This window comes from Temnothorax longispinosus, chromosome 2 (genome assembly GCF_030848805.1).
Source record: "Temnothorax longispinosus isolate EJ_2023e chromosome 2, Tlon_JGU_v1, whole genome shotgun sequence".
Classification (NCBI taxonomy): Eukaryota; Metazoa; Arthropoda; class Insecta; order Hymenoptera; family Formicidae; genus Temnothorax; species Temnothorax longispinosus.
Genome location: NC_092359.1, coordinates 22,219,248 through 22,244,418, shown reverse-complemented (window position 1 = coordinate 22,244,418; position 25,171 = coordinate 22,219,248). Strand labels below are relative to the sequence as shown.

General features: G+C 32.6%; 1 protein-coding gene and 2 long non-coding RNA genes across 9 annotated transcripts in view; 2 read left to right on the top strand and 1 right to left on the bottom strand.

Annotated features, from left to right (window-relative positions):
* The window catches only part of LOC139808983 (uncharacterized), a 54,358-nt gene extending 45,033 nt beyond the window's left edge, over window positions 1-9,325 (top strand). Inside the window, exons 2-3 of the long non-coding RNA XR_011730999.1 lie at window positions 7,846-8,156; window positions 9,198-9,325. This is a non-coding gene — a long non-coding RNA (uncharacterized lncRNA). The remainder of the gene's footprint in view (window positions 1-7,845; window positions 8,157-9,197) is intronic.
* The window catches only part of LOC139808982 (uncharacterized), a 54,065-nt gene extending 41,083 nt beyond the window's left edge, over window positions 1-12,982 (bottom strand). For 2 of the 5 annotated variants that reach the window (XR_011730996.1, XR_011730995.1), the window contains exons 1-3: window positions 12,507-12,982; window positions 11,795-11,905; window positions 9,648-9,830 (exon numbers count right to left, since the gene is read on the bottom strand). This is a non-coding gene — a long non-coding RNA (uncharacterized lncRNA). Of the gene's footprint in view, window positions 1-8,155; window positions 9,333-9,647; window positions 9,831-11,794; window positions 11,906-12,506 lie in introns of those variants that run through there. The other 3 variants (XR_011730998.1, XR_011730997.1, XR_011730994.1) reach the window with 3 other exon arrangements.
* Window positions 1-25,171, top strand: part of LOC139808979 (A-type potassium channel modulatory protein KCNIP1) — a 121,987-nt gene that overhangs the window by 79,152 nt on the left and 17,664 nt on the right. For 2 of the 3 annotated variants that reach the window (XM_071771545.1, XM_071771544.1), the window contains exons 1-4: window positions 9,339-9,847; window positions 10,825-11,160; window positions 18,105-18,293; window positions 23,457-23,530. In XM_071771545.1, coding sequence (XP_071627646.1) covers window positions 9,538-9,847; window positions 10,825-11,160; window positions 18,105-18,293; window positions 23,457-23,530 — 909 coding nt within the window. In that variant the 5' untranslated portion in view covers window positions 9,339-9,537. Of the gene's footprint in view, window positions 1-9,338; window positions 9,848-10,824; window positions 11,161-18,104; window positions 18,294-23,456; window positions 23,531-25,171 lie in introns of those variants that run through there. The other variant, XM_071771547.1, reaches the window with a different exon arrangement.

The window sequence follows — 25,171 nt, the reverse complement described above, 5'->3', positions numbered from 1 at the left end:
TGTTACATAAATATACATAGATTTAATCTGTAGTTGACTATTTAAAGGGAAAGGTGATTTATACATCTAAGAAATTTTCATTTTAGTTGAAAAAGAGAAGATATCGTACATTGTGGAAAAATTATTGTATTCAGTTTAAATACATAAAAACAGATGATATTTTATGCATGTTTTATCCTTTTATATTTTCATTTACGCTTCGGCGAGATCCAGCACCATGAGAGAAAAGTGCAACGACCGTATGTCTGTAAAATTAGTATCCTGTTCAGAACACTGGAAAATTCTGGGAACAACTACGGGGAGCAGTCTCATACGCTTCTCGTTATTCGTTTATTTATCTTTATCACAAGAGTTCGCGCATATAATGAACTTCATTAAAATAAGGTGTATAATATACCATTATCATTTACGTATGCATAAATATACACGTGTATACATATTAATTATGTTATAATCGCGCGTTATTTTCTAGTATCATCATTATTTGGATGAAAAATAATGTGTTATCTTTTATAATTTTGCAACTTTTGTATATAATGCAATATTATGTAATAGATATTACCGGTAAAACAATCCGAAAATTCAATTTCTCTAGGACTATTCTTCTAATAATAACTTTATTATGCTGTATCGATCCCCGCGATCCCCAAATAATATAATTATAATGAAAATTTGCAGTCTATGATCAATGGTTTAAAATATTTGTACAATCACTCTTTTTCAATAAAATCAGAATTCTTTTGTGACAGAAAAAATGTATTGTTATCGTTTGCATCACTTAACAATAAAATATCTTTTCTTGATTACTAATAGAAATATCTATCAGATTGTAGTTAAAGATTCTTTATTCTTCATAAGACTAGGATCGATAAAATCGATATTTAGAATGTCTACTTTATAATCTCTGAAAATTGGATTAGCCGAAGCTCTTTTAATCCAAGAAGGATGTCATCTGATTTGGTTCACGCGACGTTATACCACACCGTATAATTTGACAATGACCTAATTAGAGTGTAAGCTTGTGCCTCTGTTGTGTAATTTACACATAGTGAAGCGTAAATTAGGATCCTTGCAAATTTCAACCCGTAAGTTACATTATAGCGATGCTCATCTCCACATCTCTAATGCAAATTCAGCGTATATATTGCGCGCTATTTAGATAATGTAATATGTTTGGAATGCTTCACAATTATTTAATGATATAATATTCACTATTCCATTAAAACTTATAATTACTTACCTCATTTTAAACTGTCTTATTTTAGAACTAAAAGTTATTAGGTATGTGTGTTTTTTATAATTAATATATTTTTATTAATTCACGTTTTCTAATTACACAGATACATGCTTTAAAAATTCATAAAATATCTTATTACACACATGTTATATCGAACAAACAATATGAACATTAAATCATTTTTCTAGAAGAGCGTATAATGTAGATAATGTAAAAATTGAATAGTTATTGAAAGATAAATATGTGAATCTATTGACTAGCAGGTTCTAAGCTTCTCACGCTTATACCAGTAATCTATTTCTGTAACCTTATCCGGGGTCGAAACAATGAAGGGTCCATGAAGAGGGGATCGATTCGATAGCAAAGTAATATCTCAGCGACCTTCTGGCCGTTAATAAGGACATGCGATTATAAATAAAACATATAGAACTAAACATATCACAACGAAAAGATCGTAAAATAATGCATTTTAACGGTCTTTATCTTCTCAGATTAATAAATATTTTATGGAAATGTCAGATATCTCAAATTTTAAATACAAAAATCTTTTCAATATTAATTTTTACAGACGAGAAACGTTATCACATAGGGAGAACAACAAGTTTTTATTTTATTTATCATGAATTTATTTTTCTTTCCCCACTTCTCTATCTCTTTCACTCACTCAAAAGAATGATGTTTTATGTAAATTATTCTTCTGCTGCAGAGTATTACTTTTAGGTTTTAATAAAACTGCACAAATATCTATTATATTTTTTATAAAGGCCAATATACTTTTTCGATAAATCGATACACTGGGTTAGAATTCTGGCCAGGCCGTCATGTCAAAATTTCCTCAGCCACGAAATTAAAAAAGAAAGATGCCGCCAGCTTTCTCTCTTTTCCTTTGCTCATTTACTCGTACCGCGTAAAGATATTCCTCGGTCAACTCTACACATCCACGTGTAAACAGCGTAAACTGGGGGTGCTTAAATTTTCACATAGCGCCGCCCTTTCGTAGTCTCCGCCGGTTGACCCTGTGAGAGAATTTATGTACCGAAGGAATACGCCATAGTTCTCTTTCATTCTTTCCTTCATGTATTCGCGATGCTTTTACCCACCTTTCATAAACCAGCGCCATTTTATCATCGCATTTTATCATACCTTTCTGCTCAAGATACGCGCGTTCTCTCTCGAGTGCACAAAAGTGTTTTTAAAATATTCATAATACATGCATAGCCTTTCAAGACATTGTAGCTTTAATCTTACGTAATGATACTATAATATATTATAGTCAAAAGAAATGTTGATTTAAGTAAGGGCTTAAAAAGTTTCCTAGAGAAATGTCCGATACACATCTTTATGTTTTTTCAAGATATTAATTTGATTGTTGAGAGATTATATGTTATATATATAAAATAGTATACCAATAAGGTAATCAGTCATTTCGAATTTGTCATTTAACTTTACATCAGTACCGGGAAAATAAATATATGACTTTCTCCGGACTGAATTTCGGATAACAAATGGGTATAGAGCATACATTGATGGACAGCTGAACGGTGAGAAGCTTCATTGAGCTTCGAATGGATTCGCAAAGCTTTGTGCATTTGCAATTCCCTAAAGGAGATCTGTTTAATCTATTATGCTAGATACGGTTGTCAAAGATTATTTGGTTGTATTGTAAGTACGTGATACAAGCTACTGCTTAATTAATTTAATGTGTAGACAGTGATTATGAATGCCTTGTACAAATTTCGCACACAATTAATGAAATATATATATATATATATATATATATATATATATATATATATATAATATAAATATATATATATATATATTTATATATTTATTTTTTTTTTATTTATATGATATATTTATTAGATGAAGCACACACATCGTGTGTGCAAATATATATTTTCATAATTGCATCTTCAAATGTCGATAACCTTTAATTTGCCTTTTTTAAAGCAATATTTATAATTACATTTACTTTATCTAATATATTGAAGAAAAATGTAAATTGTACGGTATTGGAAAAGATATTAGGCAAGCATTAGCTATCTTCGAGAGGAGGACTCTTGTTAATTTCGAAATAAATTACTTGCGACTGCAGACACAGGCGAGCACAAAGACGGTACTAAAATAAATATTAGCTAAGAATTAGCTACTTTGGAGAGAGGAGACTCTTCTGTTAATTTCGAAATAAATTATTCGTGAACACAGATACAAGCGAGCACGAAGACGAAGGCTAATGAGAGTCGATACTCTGTGTTTCGCGAGGGGTAAACGAGCTGCTTTCCGCGAGGGGCTAAACTCGATCGAAGCGTTTGTTAAAGACGGTGGATTTGGTGCGGGTGCCACGTTGGGCTATGTATCCTAACTGCGCTTCGCGTTTCGAGGTGGACTAATTTATGCGCGGTAAGTCGCCCAGGTTTAGTGAAACGCTACGCTATATGGCGTAACTTACGTGCACGTGACGTATCTGCCATGTAAATCGTACCACGAATCTATGGTACACGTGCGGTATCTCTACGTGTGTTCTTCAGGACAGGTCTGCTGAAAATTATAGGCCCGTCTCTTCCTGCTCTATGCTGGGACCAGCCCCCGTAAAAGACACTACGATCGCGGAAGATTTATTGAAGGTGGCGGGTCGTCTTCCTGACTCGGCCTTCGCGCGGGGGGGGGGGGACAAGTATGGTCCCGGCTCTTACTCAGGGTCGAACTTCGTTCATTGCACGTATATAAGGCCTGGGAGTTTAAAGCTTGATTTATCGCGACGACCAGGAGGGCACGCCGAAATGCGAACAGACAGGCGCGACAAGAGTACAGAGATGTGATCTATGGATACTAAGTCTATTTCGGCTTATCTGACACGGAGACGCAGCTCCGTGTAATGCGTCGATGTCACGAGAACGTCAGAAGAATATTGTGTTACGTTGACATAAAGCGCTTGTCATCCGGCATAGGCATGCAAAGTAATCTCCTTACAAGGATGTAGAATGCTCTTATATTTCTGTATTTAGCATATGTTATTTTGATAGATATATGTACATTTATCTGAATACTTCTGAGGAATTATTTCTATATTTATATTAATATGCACAAAAGATCTAATTCGTTAAATATAAATATAAAAATTTTAACATGCAGAAATATTGAATAGGATTTTTATTACGATGAATTGAAAGATGCGCATATAAGAAAGGTATTCGGTTTTTAATTATTCTTTTAAAATATTGCTTTATCACGCAATATCTAGCATTTTTTAATGTCATTCAAATTTGCATTTACTTTATAAAGTAATCTGCGGAATTTCGATCCATTCGTGTTTTTTGATTTCTCCTCATTTTTGGAGAGAGTATCCTCTGTTAGTTTATATCTCTTCAACGCTCATAGCAAAATCCACATCAGGAAGAATCCGAGAAACCAGGAAGAAAATTGGAAGAAAAGAAAAGTGGCCAATCGAGATGGTCGTGAGGTAAAACTTAGGGGAAACGAAGTAATGTGAAGGGATGGTTGCCCCAGGAGATAAAAGTAGATTTTGGATGGCACTTTGGTCTACAACGACGACGTCGCAACGAGTGGAAGAGCTTCTTTTTAGATCAGAGTCGATGGAATGTTTGTTCACCGAAAGAATGTTGACGTTACGTGACACATAAAGATAATTTAATACAATCTAAAGCGAGATACATTTTCAACTGTGTAACTCTACTGTTTTATGAGAATATGGCAATTGTTTTTGATACTTTTTTTATGATTATTTAGATAAATATAAAATAAAATCTATTTTATATTTTGATTCTAGTGCGTTATCGTAATGGACGACAATTTCAATATATGTCTTGTTATTTTAACTGATTTGTCGTTTTTGTTATAGCTGATATACTTTATTTTATTTTTCTAGAGAATTTACGTTTTTCACATTTTTATTATTCTCTCTCTCTCTGTTTCATTTTCTCAATTTTTGGAAAAAACATTTTTGAAAATTTAAGCATTTATATATAAGTCAACTTTCCACCGGTACGGTTTTATGTTCGTCTATATTTTATTCTGTCCTTACAATTCTAGCCTAGGCTAAATCGGAGATAAGATATATGTAAGGGTAAAAAAAAAATTTGTAATCGATAAGCCACGCGATTCTTTTTTTACAGGACAAGCTATCCTTATAATTACGTGACATGAACATGGTAATTTTGGGCCATCCAGCAATGTCAAAAGCTTCCTAGATGTTGCCTTACATCACTGTACTACAATCGGGTCTTGAATTAACTCGATATAAACTTCAAAGGTCACAGAGCCTACAAAGGTAGCAAATAAGCATGTGCTCTTATTCGTAATACCGCAGAGAACCGCAGTAATTGCTTATCATATTCTGACACATATTAATGGAACTTGAAACACATAAGTAAAGGAGCAACATAATTTTTTACTCATATAAAACTACAAAATTGTAATCACATTGTAAGCAATGCAATAAACAGACAATCTTTAAAATTAGATTAATTATACAAATAAATTAATATTTTTTATTGTTTACATAAGATACTATTTAAAAAATTATAATTTGTAGACTTAATCTTATCGCAAAGAAAGATAAGGAAAATTGTTCATAAAATTTTACAGTTTCACATTTCAACACATCTTTCCCCGGTGTAAATTTTATATTTCTTACGCCTGCACGTATGAGCATACCTATATACAAGATTTAATCTTTTCTTATATCGGAAATATATACGTACCCATATTTCCACTCGCATTACTTTCCCAGTCAAAATCACAGAAAGATATATCTGTTTCCATATTTTATTGAGTTACGTAGTTTCCTCTCTGTAATGCAACCGAAGGATAACAAAGGGAGACCTAGGTAGGATCGTAAAACTTCCGGATATAAATATCAATCTCAATCTTTTTTATATATCGAAAGATATAAGTATCTCTGCTTTCAACGAGCCATCATGCGATGAGTTATATTTTTAGGTAAGGGATGCATGACTTTGATACATTTCTTTTCTTCGTAGTTGCTTCTTCTCTTTCCGAAAATTTCCTAACTCACGAAACTGCTTGAACTTTATCCTGGGCCGTCGAGTTTATTCTCATTCTGCACTTTCCTCTTTCATTCGCGGTATCGCGAAGAGTTATGGCAATACCGAACACACCAGTTTCCACCGTCTATTTTTGATAATAACGCGAAATTGATTACGGTTTTATCAACTTCGAGTCGATTGCACTACCGAACTTCAATACCTTTATTATTGATGTGTTGCAAACGTTACTGTCATAGCAAAATTCTATTGTTTATTTGTTCATATGAACATATATGCTATTGTATTTAGATTAGAACATTTTACGTATAGTTATGTCGAAGGACTTTTACAAAATGTAGTACGTTTTTTATTAAACGTGCACATCTAAGTTTTCTTTGGTTATAATAAATTTTTAGGCAAAAGTTTCAAGGTATTTTATTTCGATAAATCTCTAGAAAATTCTGGTATTCACCATTCTCTCTTGATCTACATAGATCCTTGATCGTCAGGACTGCCAAGAGAGCTCACGTATGCATACGAAGCAATAGCTTGGAACTTTTTCGGTTTCGAAGCAATTTCAAAGAACTTTGCCTGAAGGCCTGAACGGGACAAGTAGCTTTACGAGCGATCCAGTAGCCATTTTATCACCCTCACTTACATTGAGTGGTGTGTTTGTGAACTTGGTGGTAGGGTTGTAACGACTGTAAAGTGCACAAGTACATCGATATAAATTTTCGAAATTGGTGGTCTCGTTAATTGTTGGCACACTGCAGTCAGTCGTTAGAGCCCCTTAGTTAAGATAAAGGGGGCAATTGTGGTAGAGCCCAAGCATCGAATTCTATATATTTTCCGATCTCCATCGAGACAATTGGAACCCACTGTCACGTGAATTTATAGGCAGTCATCATGGAATTCGCATTAAATGCAGAAAAATGAGCTCATTAACTCTTAATTCTACTTCGATCTGACCTCAATTCAATGCGGTAAGTTAGAAAATTAGTTACAGTAGTTATCACATCTGACAAAAATTGTGAATTATGCAAAAACGGATGATAGACAAATACTGCTATTTAGATATAATAAAAATTGTCGTATTTTACACCATCTTTTTATATACTTGTACTTTCACTCCAAAAGTCATTTTTACATTTTAAAATACATTTTTGAAATTAATTTAAATCTGGAGTTAGCGATAGCATTTCGTAAAGTTCCTATGCGTTGTATGCCAAGTATGCATAACAAAGAACTTTACGAGAAAAATCAATAGCGCATTTTTTACATAAAGAAATTTTTCGTAGAAACAACTGCTTATTCTTCAATAAGATTATTTCTTAAAAGATTTTGATAATTAACTTATAAAATAAAACTTAGTCTTTGAAATTTAGCACTTTATTTTGCACTGTAAACATAAATTTATTGCTTGTGCCTTTGAATATAATAAATATCTTACTTTATTACAATCAAGATACATTCCAAAAGTGCATTTTTTCATTCTTCTTTAATCTCTGTTTTTTGCGCAGCCTATGTATGTTATCATTGAGCCAAAATTTCGTGTACAAACACAACTAATTGCATGTGTGTCTTCTTTGCCTGTTTCAGATACTAACACAACCGAACTCACAACACACTAACCAACTACGTTTTTCGAGAACAAGCATTATGATCTCGTCCAGGGCCTCACGCCAACGCCCTAAGTCCTGAATGTGAAAAGGGTTTATTGCATTCTGCGCAATAAAGAACAGATCGGGCAAAGCCCGCATATCATTCAATGAATAAATTTGACGAGCCATCAAATAAATCGTGGGTCACCATAATTTAGTCCACGGATATTCTATTGTGGGAATTGATTTGAATCTCTTGCTTCTAAATGAAATAGCCGACGTGTATCAAGTGCTGGAAAAGGTGTTAGGGTGAGCATTTTATAGAATTTTCAGAAAAGAACTTTATTCAAGCAATCTATTTAATTCAAATCACTTTAATAAAACCTGATATAAATTAAGTGTAATCTACGAGATCTGTTCAAAAAATATCCGAACTTTCTTTTAGTAATTTTTTTTCGGACGTACCTATAATTTTGCTTATTCAGCCTTGTCACCTCCGAAATATATTTCTTCTCGGTTGATACATCATCCTCAACGTCGCTTCTGGAAACAGTCCTGTACGTGTATGGTACGCGTTTTTTGGGATCACGCGTAAGTCCTGCGAATTTTCCTTGGTGTCTTCAAGTGTCAAATCCTTTCAACGTGGATTTCGTTTAGAAAAATAAAGCTTACCAGGTCCAGAAAATGTCAGAAAAAGGACTGTAGAAAGACGATTCAAGGTTCTTTCATCACAACACGCACGCATCGCTGCTAATTTGTCATTTTTGCATCAAAGCAAAGATGATTGTGCTTTCCATCAATCTCTCTACTCTCACGACCTGGCCCTTGCGGATTTTTTCTTTTTTTTAAACTGAAATCCACATTGAAGGACCGAAGATTGGACACGATCGCAGACGGATCCCGAAAAAATGCGTAACAGAACTGCTTTCAGAAGTGGAAAAAACGTTGGAAATGGTGTATCAATCGAGAAGGAATACTTTGAAGGCGACAAGGCTGAATAAGTTACAGGTGCGTTCGAAAAAATTATGAAAATAAAAGTTTAAATATTTTTTTAACAGACTTTTAACATACTTGCGCGGATGCACTTGTCGAACTTGATAATATCTGTAATGAGATATTGGCAGATCGGTCAATAATCATGAAGCAACAACTAGGCAGTTGCTAAGTAATATAATATTAGTAATTGTATATAATTTGAAATTTTCATGTTAAACGGAAAGCTTCTTCTTTCTGTAAACTGAATTATACGTAAAAATTATAGTGGATAAAAGCGCATAAAGCTTCTTCCGCTTTAAATTGCGATTCTTGTAAATTGTCGGCGTGAATTTGACGTGAATTTTGAGGGTGCAGGTGTATCTGGCCGGAAAGTCCGCTTCTGGTGGAAGCAGACGGAACACGGAAAGCGCGGAAAAAGCAAGAAAATTCGCTGACATCGCTCGTCCATATGTACAGCTTCTATTGAGAAATCGATCGCAGCGGGAGTCACTAAAGCGAACAAAAATTCTGTATAATATATTGCTTTATAAAAATATACTAATGTGACTGCGCGTATTTATACAAATATTTATATAAAATTACATCAGAAGTAAAATTACCCGTAGAAAAAAAAAACATATTTAATACGCGTAAAAGTTATGTTAATAAAACGAGAAAAAAATGATGCGCGAGCTAGGGTGACAACCCTATCGAAATGCCTTGCAGAATTCCCCGTGGAAGTCTGCGGCAATTCTGGCGACGTAAACGAGCGGGATCTTCGTCGATAGGAAGAGGTTCCGCGGGAAGAGGGCCGCGTAAACGTACCTCTGGGTCCGTCGTGGTGTTGTCCGCCGGGGGTGGCGGTGGCAGTGAGAGCGGGGGAGGTTGCAGACATCGTGATTTGGAACGTCGAACGGGTGGCGGTCGGGGTGTTCCCTGTCTTGCCACCATCAGCTCTTCTGTCGCAGGAAGCGCGGGGGGTTGCGGCCCCGTGGTGGGGCTCCCCTCCTACAAAAAGCGCCAAGGTACATTACGGCGTTCCATAATTGAAGAAGAAAGTCCAAGTAAATGCGAAAAATAATATTTCGCATTGCAAAAACAAAAATATTTCAAATTTCATGGTTTTATAAATATTATTTATTAATTCAATACCTGAAAAGTGTAATATATTTTTATGAAATTGTGAATTAAAGTGAATTAAAATCAAATTTAGCAGCATTATTACATAAAATCAGAAGTAATAATCTTTTTTGTAATCTATATAATATCTTCTCTTTCTCAACTGACATTTTTAATTTCCACTTTTCAATTAAATAAATTTTAATTAAAAGTAATATTTTTTTATTTAAATCAGATTCGAAATCAAGAAGAATTATATTGGGATATAAACATCATATTATAATAATAATTTAAATAATTAGTTTAAAGGTTTGCTACATTATTAATCGTAATATTTATTCATGTGTGTTTAAACATAGCGTTGTTATTATAAACAATGTTTTTTTTATTAGATTTATCCTTAAGAATTCAGAATGTCTCCAATGTCCTAGTTAATTATCTACGCGTGAAACATGACATATATTCGCATTACATATTTAAAGCAAACGGCACCTTTGAGAACGTCTATATTACGTTGTAATACTATATCTTTACCCTTCGTCATTTGATATGAATTCTTCGAACTCGAAGATCATTACTCAGAAACTAAACAGTTTTAAATTCATATCATTCTTTAAATAATTCAAGCTCTCTTTATTTAGAATGATCAGATCTTTAAATTGCAAAAGAATATTTCAAGCCATAAATAAGCCATGAAATTCGAATTTGTTTAAAACGCGACACGCGAGTGATTTTGAAAGTTGGATAGACAGCGGGCAATATTGTCTCTAAAAACGAAATATTCAGTCATCTTAATCTTGTTCGATTTCTCGCTTATACAAAAAGTACCTATGGACTGCTAAGTCAAAGCATCGAAATCTGATCATATTGTGAACTCTCGAAGGCAATAGCACTGTCTGGGGGCGCGGAAGTCGTGGACGTGGCAGAGGTCGCGGGGGCGGCGCGAACCTCTTTGGTTCCGGCGTCGCCCCCGCGAATTACGCACCAGGACTGCAGGGCGTTGCGCCTGGGCTGCGGGAGGTCGTGAACATTCTCGGCAAGAGGAATCAAGCTGGCACCCTATCGGGCGTAGGCCCGCCGCCGGGAACGCTGGATAACGATAGTTCATGCGAGGAGGAGGGGACTTCTACCAAAAGACCACCAAGGCCACCAAGACCTCTCTACAGGAGGTTAATCAACTACGTGAGGCAAGCCTGGACCGGCGTCAAATTCGCCCTAGGTATCTTTGTTCCAGATTTATCAATGTAGAAGTCAATGTTATATCTTATACGAAACAAATTTTTGAATGTTTTTATTAACTAAATTTTTACTAACTAGAAACTTTTTGCCCTAAAAAATGTACAAATAAATGAAAAATTGAATTGTACTTAATGTCTCGTATTACTTTTTTTTTCTTGGATAAAATTAAAATAATATAATCTTTAATGTGATTAGTAATGACACAAATTAAAAAGATGTCTGATAAGTTAAATCCGTTCAATTATATGCTTTATAATTCGATGTTATATTTACGTAGGTATAGTAATATTACAAAATAATACACACAAAATTATCAATATAAACGATAGCCGGCAGCGATAAATGTGTGAAACAACTCTTATATGTGCATACGTGAAAATGCTATATTGAAAGAAGCGACTTTTCTTTTTTCTCGTATATTCAAGGATCGAGAAACCATACGGGAATAACATTTTACGTTTTATAAACCTGAATATATTCGATGAACCGATGTCTACGTATCTATATGCTGTTTTCTATTGGACAACCAGTGAAAGAGTGACTCGCGTACTTGTTCGTGAAATGTGATCTCCAGGGTTTTGCTGACGCTTTAACCAACACTGCACGCTACTCACGTGTCTTACTGCTCATCTATGTTGCACGACACTTGCATCTACATAGTTTGCTTGCCTTCTCATTAAACTGTATCCTTTTTTCGATTGATCTTATTCGGATGCACCAATAAACTGTAACAGCAATCGACACATCCCTGTATTAATTAAAGTTTATCAGCTTTTTACCAATGAAATAGAAAACGATTTCTATGTCGTTGATGCACACATATTTTAAAATATTTCATATTAATAATATTATTTATCTTAAAACATTATTTATACATGTAAATGTAAATTTTATATATAAAAGAATAAATTTTTCTAAGTAAATTGTAATCTATTTTTAACATGCATAATAAACAGTAATTTCAAAAATAAAATATGACAATTTATTAAAACTTTATTTATAAATGTTGCGCATAAACGTTTATTAGGCGCATAAAATAGTGAAAATTTGTAATATATATAGGTAGTTAACTGCTGTATGTCGAAATTACTGCATACAATTTAGACATTAGGATATATATAAGAAGATGAAAAAAGCTCTTTTATATGACATCTTAGTATCCATTTGAACATATCAAAAATGTCTAGCAGCTTGAGGCGAAATATGAGATGAAAAAATTGTTAATTTGATTAAAATACCTCAAAATCATGGAATATTTATATTTATTTTATATTATCATGCATGGCGAGTAGTTTCACAGACAACTTATGCTATTGTTTCACGTACCTATCACGTGGTCGCCAAAGGCGTACTTTCATCACGCAATACTCTGGAGACCGACGGGATATCCACGCAACGTATCCTGGGGATTCGGGGTCGCAAACTTCATGAAAATTCATACAGTCCGGGTGCGGTTTCATCCGCAAATTACATTTTCACAAACAAATTTATGAGGGAAATATCTGGAACCAACATCGTCATACCGTGCGACGTATCAGTGCGAAGGACGGTGAAATACTGTTCGCAAACGCTTGCCTTGCATTTGTTATCTGCTGGATGCTCTCGCTCTCAACCATAATTTTATTGGAATGACGTATTTGTCGGATCAATATTGCAAAAACATGCTCAGTATATCCATTACATGTGTTCATGAATTCTAGCTGGTTGATTAAGCAGATAATAATTTTTAATTATCTTTTGTCGTCAAGCAAATATGTTCATATGACATTGATGTAATGTGTAGTATGTAATATGCGTTTAATTAATTTATTTTCTCGCATTTATTTTCAAAATACATTTTAAAAGAAAAACGAAAATTTAAAAAAAATTTATATGTTTTGAAGAACATTATAAATTAAAATATAATATAAGATTCTCTGTATGTATATATATATATTTTTTTATAAAGATTTTAATTTTGATTAATTTAGATTAATTATAGTTGGACACAAAAGCAGTTCTTGCGTCAGTTGATGCAAAAAATGTATATAAAGATTACATATTCTCGCAATAAATGCAAGCACCAAGCCAAATGAACCGTATTCGATTGCAGCTTATGATACCTTAATGTTCTGCGCGTAAACAGTATTAATAATTATTATATTCGTACACGTCCATACATCTATCATTACAACAACGGTTAAATAAGTAAATTACTGGTATATTATACATACAATCTATTTACAAAACTCTGTATTTCACATTATCAATTAAGATGCATTGTTAAAATTATAAAGAACAATGTTCAAAGTCATCATATTTTCTCTATTTTATATAATGTTAATCTACTAATCTTAGAAAGATAAGTAAAGGCGTGCGAATATTCTTTTATATTTATTTTTTATTTTAATTTATATTTATCAGCGCGATGATGCCAATACTTATATCTTAGATATAACCATAATCAAATATTAAGCATACGATTTAGATTGCAACGTATTAATTGAGGTTTGACCGCGGTTGCATTTAAATGAGATGGAATAAAATATTTATATTGCAGCGGAATGATAGAACGTTGCATGACATAAAATGAGTCATAGTCACGTACGTTGTTAACTGAGCACTTTTGATTTATTGCTGGGAAAAGATTTTAGCATATAAACAAAGTTAATTAATCATGAAGAAAGCCATTCATTGAAAATCTTATTAAAATCATTTGACACAATTCGAAATGTGTATATCAACAGAAATAAATTATTTTAATGTATGAAACATGCGCGCCTTAAATAAAAATCAATAAAATTAGCAAAAAAGTTAGTCAAAATAAAACTTTTTATATCTATTTTATACATATATTATTATTTTATCAAGATAAAACAAAGGGTTTTACAATTATCATTTCTTTTAAAATTGTTAAAGGATGTTATAATAAAAAGCTACATTGTTTTGAATTAATTATTTTCGCAAATATTTCTGTTTACAAAACATGATATATATTATTATTTTATTTAATTACTCATATTTATTAAGACAAAAATTTTCTGCAGTTTTTAATATTTATATTTTTTTCTATTTTTCAAAAAGACATGAATGACATTTAGAATAATATAAATTCTTTATTTATCAAAATGATCATTTATTATAAACATACGTTAATAACAAAAATGTGCATAAAAATTCAATAGAATTTCTGTTTAACGTAATCACATTTCCTTCTCAATACGATCTGGTTAAAAAAGACAAGACTATGCGAGATGTCGCATAAATTAATCCGATTATGCAAACTCTATCTCGCTCAAGCTAAAAAGTCCGAATATCGGAATAATCTACAATTATTCATTTTTTTACAGATTTCAATATGCAGGAATAAAACAGGAGGATTAAAAATATTTCGTTAAATTCATCAAGCTCTGTTTTCTTATCAATTTTAAGATAACATGCCTTTTTTAGATATGGATATAATTAAACAAAAAGTCACATAATCTGCTAACTTATTTAGATTTTATTTATATCGCGTGATTTTTAAATCACTCAGAATTACATGATTTATGAAGGAAACGCATATGTACAAAAGCCTACCTCGGTCTCTCTGGAACCATTTATAAACAGTCGAATATTCTCATTCAATTTGCCAGCGTATAATACATTCCTGCGGGATCACAGTCGATGAACGCATTGACGGAAACTCCAATAGTCCAGCCTTTCATCAAGAAACAGCGACCGATGTGCATCCTGCCTATATCCGACGGCAACGGATGCATTCCGCGAGGAATGCCTTTCATCCCCCGCACAGATCCAATATCTCGAAAGTGGAGGAATCATCGAAGTCCACAATTCGGTCTTCATCCCTAGACCATCGTCCGGAATGAGACGTAGGGTCGAACGGATGTTGCCTCGCCGTTGACCCTATTTACGCTCGGTCAAACCGACCCTTTGCTTAAAGAGTATATGACAGGAAAAGCGGAGGAGTGCGGAAACAACCTCGTCCAGATTAAATTTGAAGTTTCTTTCTTTCTGCGACGGTCAACATGTTGTTTTTAGAGAAAATAGCGTAGAAGTAATATCTAAAATTCTGTGATAGCTATATTGTTAGATACGATAAAGGAAAAGGTTCTCTCGCTTTATATAATTTATATAGCGAGGGGATATCGTTATAATAGATTAAATACTGCTTGTTGTTATTTTATAGTTATTGTAGTCTTTATCATGGTTAATAATTATGAAGCGTGACAAGTTGCAGCGACATAACTACATGATTCAGACTAGAAATTTTTCCGATTGATAAAATACTTGTTGTTAGAAACATTAACAATGATTCAATGAAAATTTGCTGAATTCTCTACAATGACGCAAGCGTATTCTTCTTATATAGTTGATTTCACGCTGTCATAAACTCCCAACGAAATTACCGAAGTTGTAATACAAATACACACCACATGTTCACTTCCCAAACATTTGTTATCGTTCTCCTCGCAAGAGAGTTTCGCACCAATTTTCGACGTGTCTCGTTTTTGCCCTTTATTTCGCGCGTTACATTTGTCTGTCTGTAGATCGAATCTGAAAAATCCACTGCTGTCGAAACAAGACGATTCGATTTAAATTCCAACACTGGATTACATTCCCACTTTCCAACTTCCGTAACCTTTCCTGTAGAAAACATAACGTAAGCTTCCATGTATATGTGGAAGTACGCAAAAATATCTCTCTTCCCACTCTCATCTTCCGTGCTGTATGAGAGCAGTAGGGTATCGTATGCACGATACGTTTCGATTTCCACTGTACACTTGTGCGCGCGGCAATGTTTCACCATGTGGAAGGGATTTATTGCGAAATCACTTCATTCAGATCGCTTATAACGGTTGAAATAACGAAAATTCGTTTTCCGTCTAAAAATGTAAGGTAAAATATTTTTATCGCATATAAGTCGAACAACGTTTCTTCAATTATATTCTATCTGTGCAATTTCTGAATTCTATCCAAATGCACATTTTAACAATTATAATTGTTTATAAAAAATTATTCAAACAGCAAAATATTTTTATCTCTCTTTTCTTTTAACTACTTGTTAAAATTTTTTTTAGAAAATTTTATTTAAAATAAACAGTTTACTTATATATTTTACGTGCAACGTTATTGTTATACAAAATTTTAACTTGTAAATGTGACCCTAAAATTTAAATCATTTTAGAAGAAATATATGTATATATGTTATTTTATTCCCTTGCGTACATATTCGCTGTCCTCGTTTATCAAGGAATTCATGCATATTTTTTCCTTTTACATACCTGCGGGTAGATAAATTCTATCTTCATTTTTTATTTAGACTTCCTTTACAGTAAAATAAAAATAAATGCTCAACCAAACTTTACGTTGTTCTATTATTAACGCTGTTTTTCAGTGACAGCAATATCCGCGAAATACAATTTGCAAATCCGTCATATGCTTGCTCCGATTGTCAGGTTGGCAAACGATTCGAAAATTCACCTCATCTTTGATCTCGCAACGTTGCGACGTTGAATGAAATCTTATAAATATTGTATGAGCCACATGAGATACAGAACGGATGGCTTTCAAACTACAAGGAAGAGCAATTTTTACAAAATCTCGTCGAGCACATCGTGGTTGCTCGCGTCTCGCTCCAGTGCCGGTCTCATAAACGCTGTGCTTTACTGCACCGAAGGTCATCCTGCATTCAGATTTCTTAAAAGTTCGACGGCCTTTCCCTCGGATAAAAAGAACTATCCCATGGGAAATAAGGCGCAGTAATGCAGCACCGCCACTCACACATACCGTGAAACTTTATGAATGTACTTTCTAGATTTCGCGAGCTACTACACGTTTCGTTATTCTCGTAGACATCAATTCGAACGTACAAAAATCCGCTCAATTGCCGCTATATCGTAGCCAAAACTCCAATACAAAATATCATGAAATTTACGAAATTGCCTTTAGATAAGTAAAGCAATTATTTCCAATATTTTCGCAAACTCGATCAGAGTTAAAGTAAATGCTGTTAAACTTTAATAGACACGCCAAAATCTAATAGCACTTACTGTATGCACAATATATTAAAACTTGATGCACTTTTGAAATTATGCATTTTTCTAAAAAATATAATTTATAATTTTTAAATATATTGCACATAAAATATATTTTCCTTAAACTAAAAACAGATAATACGACAATTAAGTACTAGAACTTAAGAATCAATATTTAAAATTTCCATGTGATGTAACACTGCAGACTGTTGCAATATCACACGAGAGTTTGAATCTTGCAGTTCAATCTCAGGCTTCTATTCGCGATTGCAATGTGTCGTCGAATCCTAGCTTTATATACCCACATCGATTGATGTATCGCACATCGAAAAAAAAAAAAAAGAAACCGAAATAGCAGTAGGAAAATGATGTCAAGTTTTATCGAATTCTAGGCAATAACATCTGAAAAAGATAGCATGTCAGTTCAAAGTTATTTCGCATAAAATTTTACATACTCAGTTCTCGTATTTGAGAGTAATAAATTACAAAATATAATATCTACAGCTCTTATTCTGTGTACTATAAAACTATAAATATCATTAAATGTTTTCCTTTAATATGATATTAGCTAAGAACTGAGAAGATTAATTTTTTAATTATTTAAAAGATATGAGAAAAATATTGTCATTCGGAAGATATATTTACATAATGTGTTTTAAAGAGGTGTAATTTCTTCGTATTTAATAGCATACTCTTCGTTTATTTAATTATAAATATTGCATCAATAGTTGCACTATTCGTATCTGTTGCTAGGATCTCGGTAAAACGTAGCATTTCGTCTTGACCTTTCAACAAAGTTCTTTAATCTTGTTAGAGCTTTCTATCAGTCCGACGAATTCGTGATACATGAACGGAATTTGCCGATTTCTTTTCTGTGATTAACACGGGTTCTGCTTTTATTTCGTAGACTCGGAATACGAGGAAGAGCAAACACCGAGATACAGGCCAGACTCCTTAGCGAGTCTTTGTCGAGCAACCAGATTCACAGAGGCCGAATTGAAGAGAATATATCGCGGCTTCAAGGCTGAATGTCCTACGGGAGTCGTCAGGGAGGATACTTTCAAGTGTATCTATTCAAAGTTCTTTCCCCAAGGAGGTAAGAATTTAGATATTTTAATATAATTATTAAATGTAATTTTTCTTCTGTAACAATTAGTAAATAATGCAAAAAATGATAAATTGTTTTTAATTAAAAAATAATATAAAATTATAAAATTATTAGATAATATAATTTTTTATTCTTCTATTTTTTAATTAATGAAAAAGATTAATAAGTTAGCTATTGCATACATTTTACTGCTTAAAAAAACTTTAATAGAAAAGAAAGTAACAATATCGTGTTTTTACGTGGTATGCAAGTATCTTTTGCCAGCCAAATAGGATTTTTCTGCTACAAAAAATGCAAATATACTGTATTACGAAATAGATGCTACACAAATAGAACACTATGTAGCTAAATATTTTAAAAAGATTAATAAGTTAGCTATTACATACATTTTACTGCTTAAAAAAACTTTAATAGAAAAGAAAGTAACAATATCGTGTTTTTACGTGGTATGCAAGTATCTTTTGCCAGCCAAATAGGATTTTTCTGCTACAAAAAATGCAAATATACTGTATTACGAAATAGATGCTACACAAATAGAACACTATGTAGCTAAATATTTTAACAAAAAGGACGCATATTTTCAATTACTGCAGAAAGTCGTATTTCTCGAGAACACCAAAATTGTCTCACAAATACACATAACATTTATTACTCACACGTTTGTTATAATTCTTAATATAAATCTTAATATAAAACTGCAGAGAGTGAGAGAAAAAGAATATCCATATTTTTAATTACAAAGATAACATTATTATATTTCCTACGTAGTCTACATTTTTGCCGTTAGGTATCTGATAAATAGTTCGATGTATCACGCAATAGCAAATGTAATTAACGTTCTTAACCGTGTTCTTTTATTCTTTTCAAATACATGTGTTTTTAACAAATACACGAAGATTTTTCTCTAACGATGCGGAAGAATTTCCCGGGAATCAAAAGAGATTTGTTTATTTTGCCAAAAGAACCACGATGGATATAACGTCCGGTTTATTTATTCGCCGCGCATTTATTCGCATTTAAATTTCCTCGTTGCGACTGCAGCATCGGGGATGCGTCGAAAAGCATCAACATGAAGAGGGAAAGAGAACAATCCAACAACCAGGATAACTGCGGCTCTTCGCTCTGAACGCGGTTGCAGTAACCATGGTAACGAACTCCCCAGATCAAAGTGGCACTGCGTTTCAAATGTTCGCTTTTATCTATCCGCGTGAGAGATATGGTTATCCATGACTACGCGCGTACCGCGCATTAACGCGATGAAATTCGCATTTTCGGAAATTACATCCGTCGCACCGCGTTTTAACTAAAATCAATTAACTTCAGCATGATATATGGGGACATCAAGTATTACGACCACTAAATATTTGTTACTCTCTCACGATTTGCGAAATTGTTTGTTCAATTAATTCGTACGATTCGCTGTTACATGACAACTTAATTTATTAGCGTGATATTCTTTAACTTCTGTTTACCGATAAAAATTAAAATAATTTAAGTAAATATAATTCATAATATAAATGCAATATAAAAAAAAAGAAACAATAAAGTTTTTTCAAAACAGTTATGAAAGCTCACGGTAGCGTAAGATGTTTAAAGCTTCCTATCTTCGACAAAAAGCCGGGTTTCATACCCGCAGGCACAGTGTCGATTGATATCATGATTTGTTTGCCGCCTGACATAAAAGGAGGGTCGATCGCAAATTTACGAGCGATCAAGCCCAAATTCTTGAAAAAAGATCTCCGAATAGACGACGGTTCAGGCACCCGTCTATCTTCAACGCCTACTATTTTACAATCTACAGCAATTTATGTTTTCCGAGAAACGTTGCATCGTGTGCCGACAGGAAAGATAAATAGAAAATTGTCCAAAACTTTTCTAGAAAAACACGAAATATTACAAAAATTTGTTTGAAAATATGTTAATTACAAATGCTCTATGCTTACACAATTTTTTATTAAAGAAAAGAATAAAATATCCAATCGAAATTTCCACTTCTTTTAAATTGCAGCAAGAACATTTTGCCGGTTTATTTATTGCCCTTTGTTAATTAAATACAAATAGAACAGTTGGGCAAGCAAGGACAATACAGAACAGCGGCATGTCATTAAATTAAAGATTTTAATTAAACTCTCATTCGTAATGCTGTTTTATAGTTCGCCTATCGAGACTTTTGTAAGCCGTGCTTTCATTTTAAAGAAGAAAAATCAAAATAATTTTATACTGTGGATTTCATTACGTATACGAAAAATATAAATATAAATATTCCACTTGTCACGTCTTAAAAATTATTGAAATTTTACAAAAGTAGCTTATTTATTTCGCCCGTATTCATAATCCGTTTTTTATAATTGAAGTTCTTTAAAGGAATCTGTCATTTAAAAATATAGTTATAAAAGTCACCGTAATAAATAATCGAAAGGACCCTTTTTAGTAACCACGTCTTCTTTTATCGAGGGTAGACATGTTTATACTTATCTAAAACCCTTCCGGCAAAACCCAAGAGGGTAGTCGAAATTCGCGCGTGCAGTTCAGCACGCGAAATTTATACCTCTGATATCGAACACGGGGCCGACGCAATAAAGGAACATTACGGAGATCTGCCTCGACAGTCAAAAGTCGAATGGGTGAATTATGGCATCGCGATAAATCTCACTCCACCGAGATAACGATTCACGATTCGTATTCGTTAGTTCAAACAGAAGCAGAGCAATTCGCTTGCTTCCTGCGCTTTCTTGATGTATTTTCAAAGTAATACATCTCTTACTTACATCTTCAAATTTGCGTAGCTATATATACGTCCTAAAATGTAGATCAAGACGTTTACGTCTGAAGAAACATCTGAGATATCTGAGAAATGGATTCAAATATTATATATGAGAATCTACTCTATTTCTTTTTAAAATATAGATATGGATCGTATAACTATGTAGAAATGATATAACGATATTGTAGTAAAACATAATTTGCATAATATTAATATTTATGTATGAGCGACTAAAGACAATACTACATCAATGCGACAAGATATAATCGCGTAAAAATGTTAAAAGTAATATAGTCCTGTCATATTTGATATCTTATATTTTCTTCTTGTATAAAAATTATTCTCTTGATAATATATTCAGATAATTTAAAATATATTATATTAAAACGTATTGTCTCAAGGATAATGCTTTATTTATTGTGCTCACTCAACCGTATACATATATATATACGATTGAAGATAGCTTTATATGTTGCGCATGCAGAATTTGTACATACATATATATGACTCAAAGTGTGAAATACGTGACCCTTCACCCGGAGATTGCAACTTCGCAATTCTCCAAGGACGTTCCGATAGTGGTTGTGTGCGCGGATTACAACTATGACTTATCTTTCTTAAGAGTGTGACATGCAATGGAAAATCTTAACTAGATTCTATAATCATAGGGAAATGTATGCAAAGTTACTTAAATTAAAAATAGATATTTCTGTATTATACAAATGAAACATATTAATAATTTAATTTTTAGTATAGCTTTGTCTCTCGTATATCATAAAAAATTAAAGAATAAGCTTGAAAGAGATACAAATACAACTTTTTAAGTATTTTTCAGAAAATCATAAGTATATTTTACAAGAATCAAATTAAAGATATGAGTTTTTATGTAATTTAAACTCGCTTGTTGTAATATATTAAATATAATTTGTGTATATTTTAAATATATGATCTTATTTCTAATGTACTTTAAAGTTATGAATTATGTAAGCACTTCCAAAAGAAGAAAATTGATTTTCGAATTTCGCATTGCTCTATGGAGTGAGTACGTTTTCCGCGAGCACGTAGTTCGCAAACATTACCGAACTTGGACGAGTTAATACACTTTATGTCCTAGTCTTTCGTGATAAGCTCCCGATGACGTAGTTTAGTATGTCTGAAGTGTAATGGGAACTGCTACAAATTTTCAAGTGAATAGTTTTGATGAATCCAGATTCAAGGTTCTTATACTTGAATAGACCATTAGAAGTTGACATTTACTTCTGCCGCACACTGTTCTGAAATGTACCACTTTATTATAAAACAATTTTCAATAACTGTTATTTACATAGTAATATTACTAGTAGATATTACTCCAAATTTTTTATGTAACAATTTTTAATTAAATTACGAATATTAAATTATTTCTTAAAAGAAAGAGAGAGAGAGAGAGAGAGAGAGAGAGAGAGAGAGAGAGAGAGAGAGAGAGAGAGCATTAATTAACTTAATAATTGTTGTTACAATACAAGTTTTAATATTTAATATGATATTGATAATACTTATATAAACCTGCAAGACATTGTTGCTTTGAAAAATAGTACATCTTATCCAATCCTTTCGTAGAACTATTATATGATAAATCTTATCGGGAATAGCAAAAGGAGTGCAATCGACACAGCACGAATATATATGGTGTAATAATTTCTGTGTATGTGTGACCTGTATAAATCTCCATTTTAGATTTGAAGTATTCGCGTTATTTCGACTGGAAGTTATTAACACACACCGATGGCTATTCAGTTTACGAGTCATCTACGGATTCGACGGTCTCTGTAGATTTTCGGTCAATCCATTGCGTATATATGTATATCTATTGGTAGAAATGCTTTTATATTAAACACTTCTGTGTTTCTCCCAACGAAATCAATATCGACAAGTATTCTGAGTTCAATAAAGTTGAACCAATGGAGGAACTCAAGTATTGCTCGTTCACATCTCCGAGTTCCTTTTCGCGAAACAGAAATCCTTTGTTTTATTGTTAGACCAAATTGTATTTAAATTGTTTCAATTTTTAGTTTGAGAGTATCTTGCGTATACCATAATTTATATGTGTGGCCAAAATCATAAAAATGCTTAGTTATTTGTAGCAATAATTATATATAAACAAATATTTTGTATAAAATTGACACTTGATATGTTCAATAATATGAGTACAGTTTCTATGTTAGTATAGTTCTTTAAATATTATACCAATTCGTACTCATGTATAAACTTAATTAATTATTAATAGATCGTAATGTTTCATTATTATACATATAATGATTATTTTGAAAATAAAAGAACAGACATAAAATTATAATAAAATATGTAAGAACACATAAAAAAATGACTTAAATATTTGTTTCTTCTAGCTAATACAAGCCAGTACGCCCATTACGTTTTTAATACTTTGGACCAGGATCACAGCGGGCTTCTCAGTTTCGAGGTAAGTTTATGCATGTATGAAATTTGATCATTTTCTAACGAACTTTAATAAGTCGATTGTATATCATTGTATTGCACATAATAACTGTCATCAATATCTCATAGTTTTGCAACGCAAAGTGATAGTGGATTCTTTTTTTCTGCATAATTTGCATCTCTTTTTGTCCTCTGAGACCGTTTTGCATATGACTTTGAAAGTTGTTAGCATGCATAAAATCACTATCAATCTCGCACTCTATATTTAGCTCTTCAGGTCAATATAATGCAGATTAATATTATAGTTTTCGAAGCAAGACATGATATACATCTCGTAATATGTACGCTATGAAAGCCACAGAATAATATCAATCACAGTTCTATTTATGATGTCTTTTAAAGTTTATGTGACTAAAAATGTTTATTACACAAAACATCTCTGTTTTTTATCCCATCTAGAAATAGAGATGTTCCATCCTTTTTTAAAAAAAACTTCTTGTTATTAATATTTACAGATTTTCTGATATTTAAAAAATAAAATGCATAAAAGAACGTCTTGTTCAATAATTTACAGTCGAAAATGTATTATTTATTGCATTTATAGAAACTGATTAAATTATATATTACTTAATCACATTTCTCGTATATACGACTAGCGGTAATCAGCGCACTAAATATGTAAATAAAACAGCTAGAAATTAATAATGTAATTAACGCCTGATTCTATTACCGTTGAATATTTAATCAAGTTTAAATTATTGAATAGAAAAAAGCATGCAATACACTGATTGGTATTCCAATTTAAAAAAAAATTGCATAAAATTTACATAATATATTTATAGATTGCAATAAAATTTATCTCATTGCATTATTTAATTTAACAATCTTTTATTGGTAAAATTTCACTATTGCTGCTATTATAATTATCTATATTTTCGCATATAATTAAAAGTTTAACGCGCATCATATTCTAAAGTAAATACGCATTGGAGACTAAGTTAATTAGACGTAACACGAGCATCCAACATCGTGTATTTAATTAAGTTTATCAAGTGACGGTTCAATAATTCGCCACTTACTTGATTTTAAGTACTACTTGCAGATGGATACAATGGAGATTCGTTGAAGACATCAAAGTTTTGGAAAATATTGAGATAAGAGAAAGAGGCAAAAGTCGTCATAGAATAATGCAATTGTCTCCCGAGTCCCGAGCCACTAAAATGGAATCGTGCTTTATATAACTGAAACTGTGCTTCCATTTCCGTGGAAAATCATTAGATTCAATGTAAACCTTTCATCTTCTTTCGTTACATGTGATAAAGTTCTCACGTTAACCTTTGATATTCAGCCGTGCTTAATTAAGTTATCCCACCGGAATCTCTGTTGGTAGACGTGTTCCCTATTGAGCAGTATGCGACAAACTTTCTGTATAGTTTTCATCAGTGTTATACAGTGGAGGACTGTAACGATGAAAAGTTAGCGCGAATAAGGGAATATTTAAGGACTACGCGCGAGTTGTTATCATATATGCTTTGATCATAACTAATTTTCACGTTTAACAGGATTATGATAAAAGAGAACACTATTTCCTTGAGCATATTATATAAGAAATTTATAATAACAGATTCTACATGCTGAATGCACCTATTTTTTATAAAGAACGAAG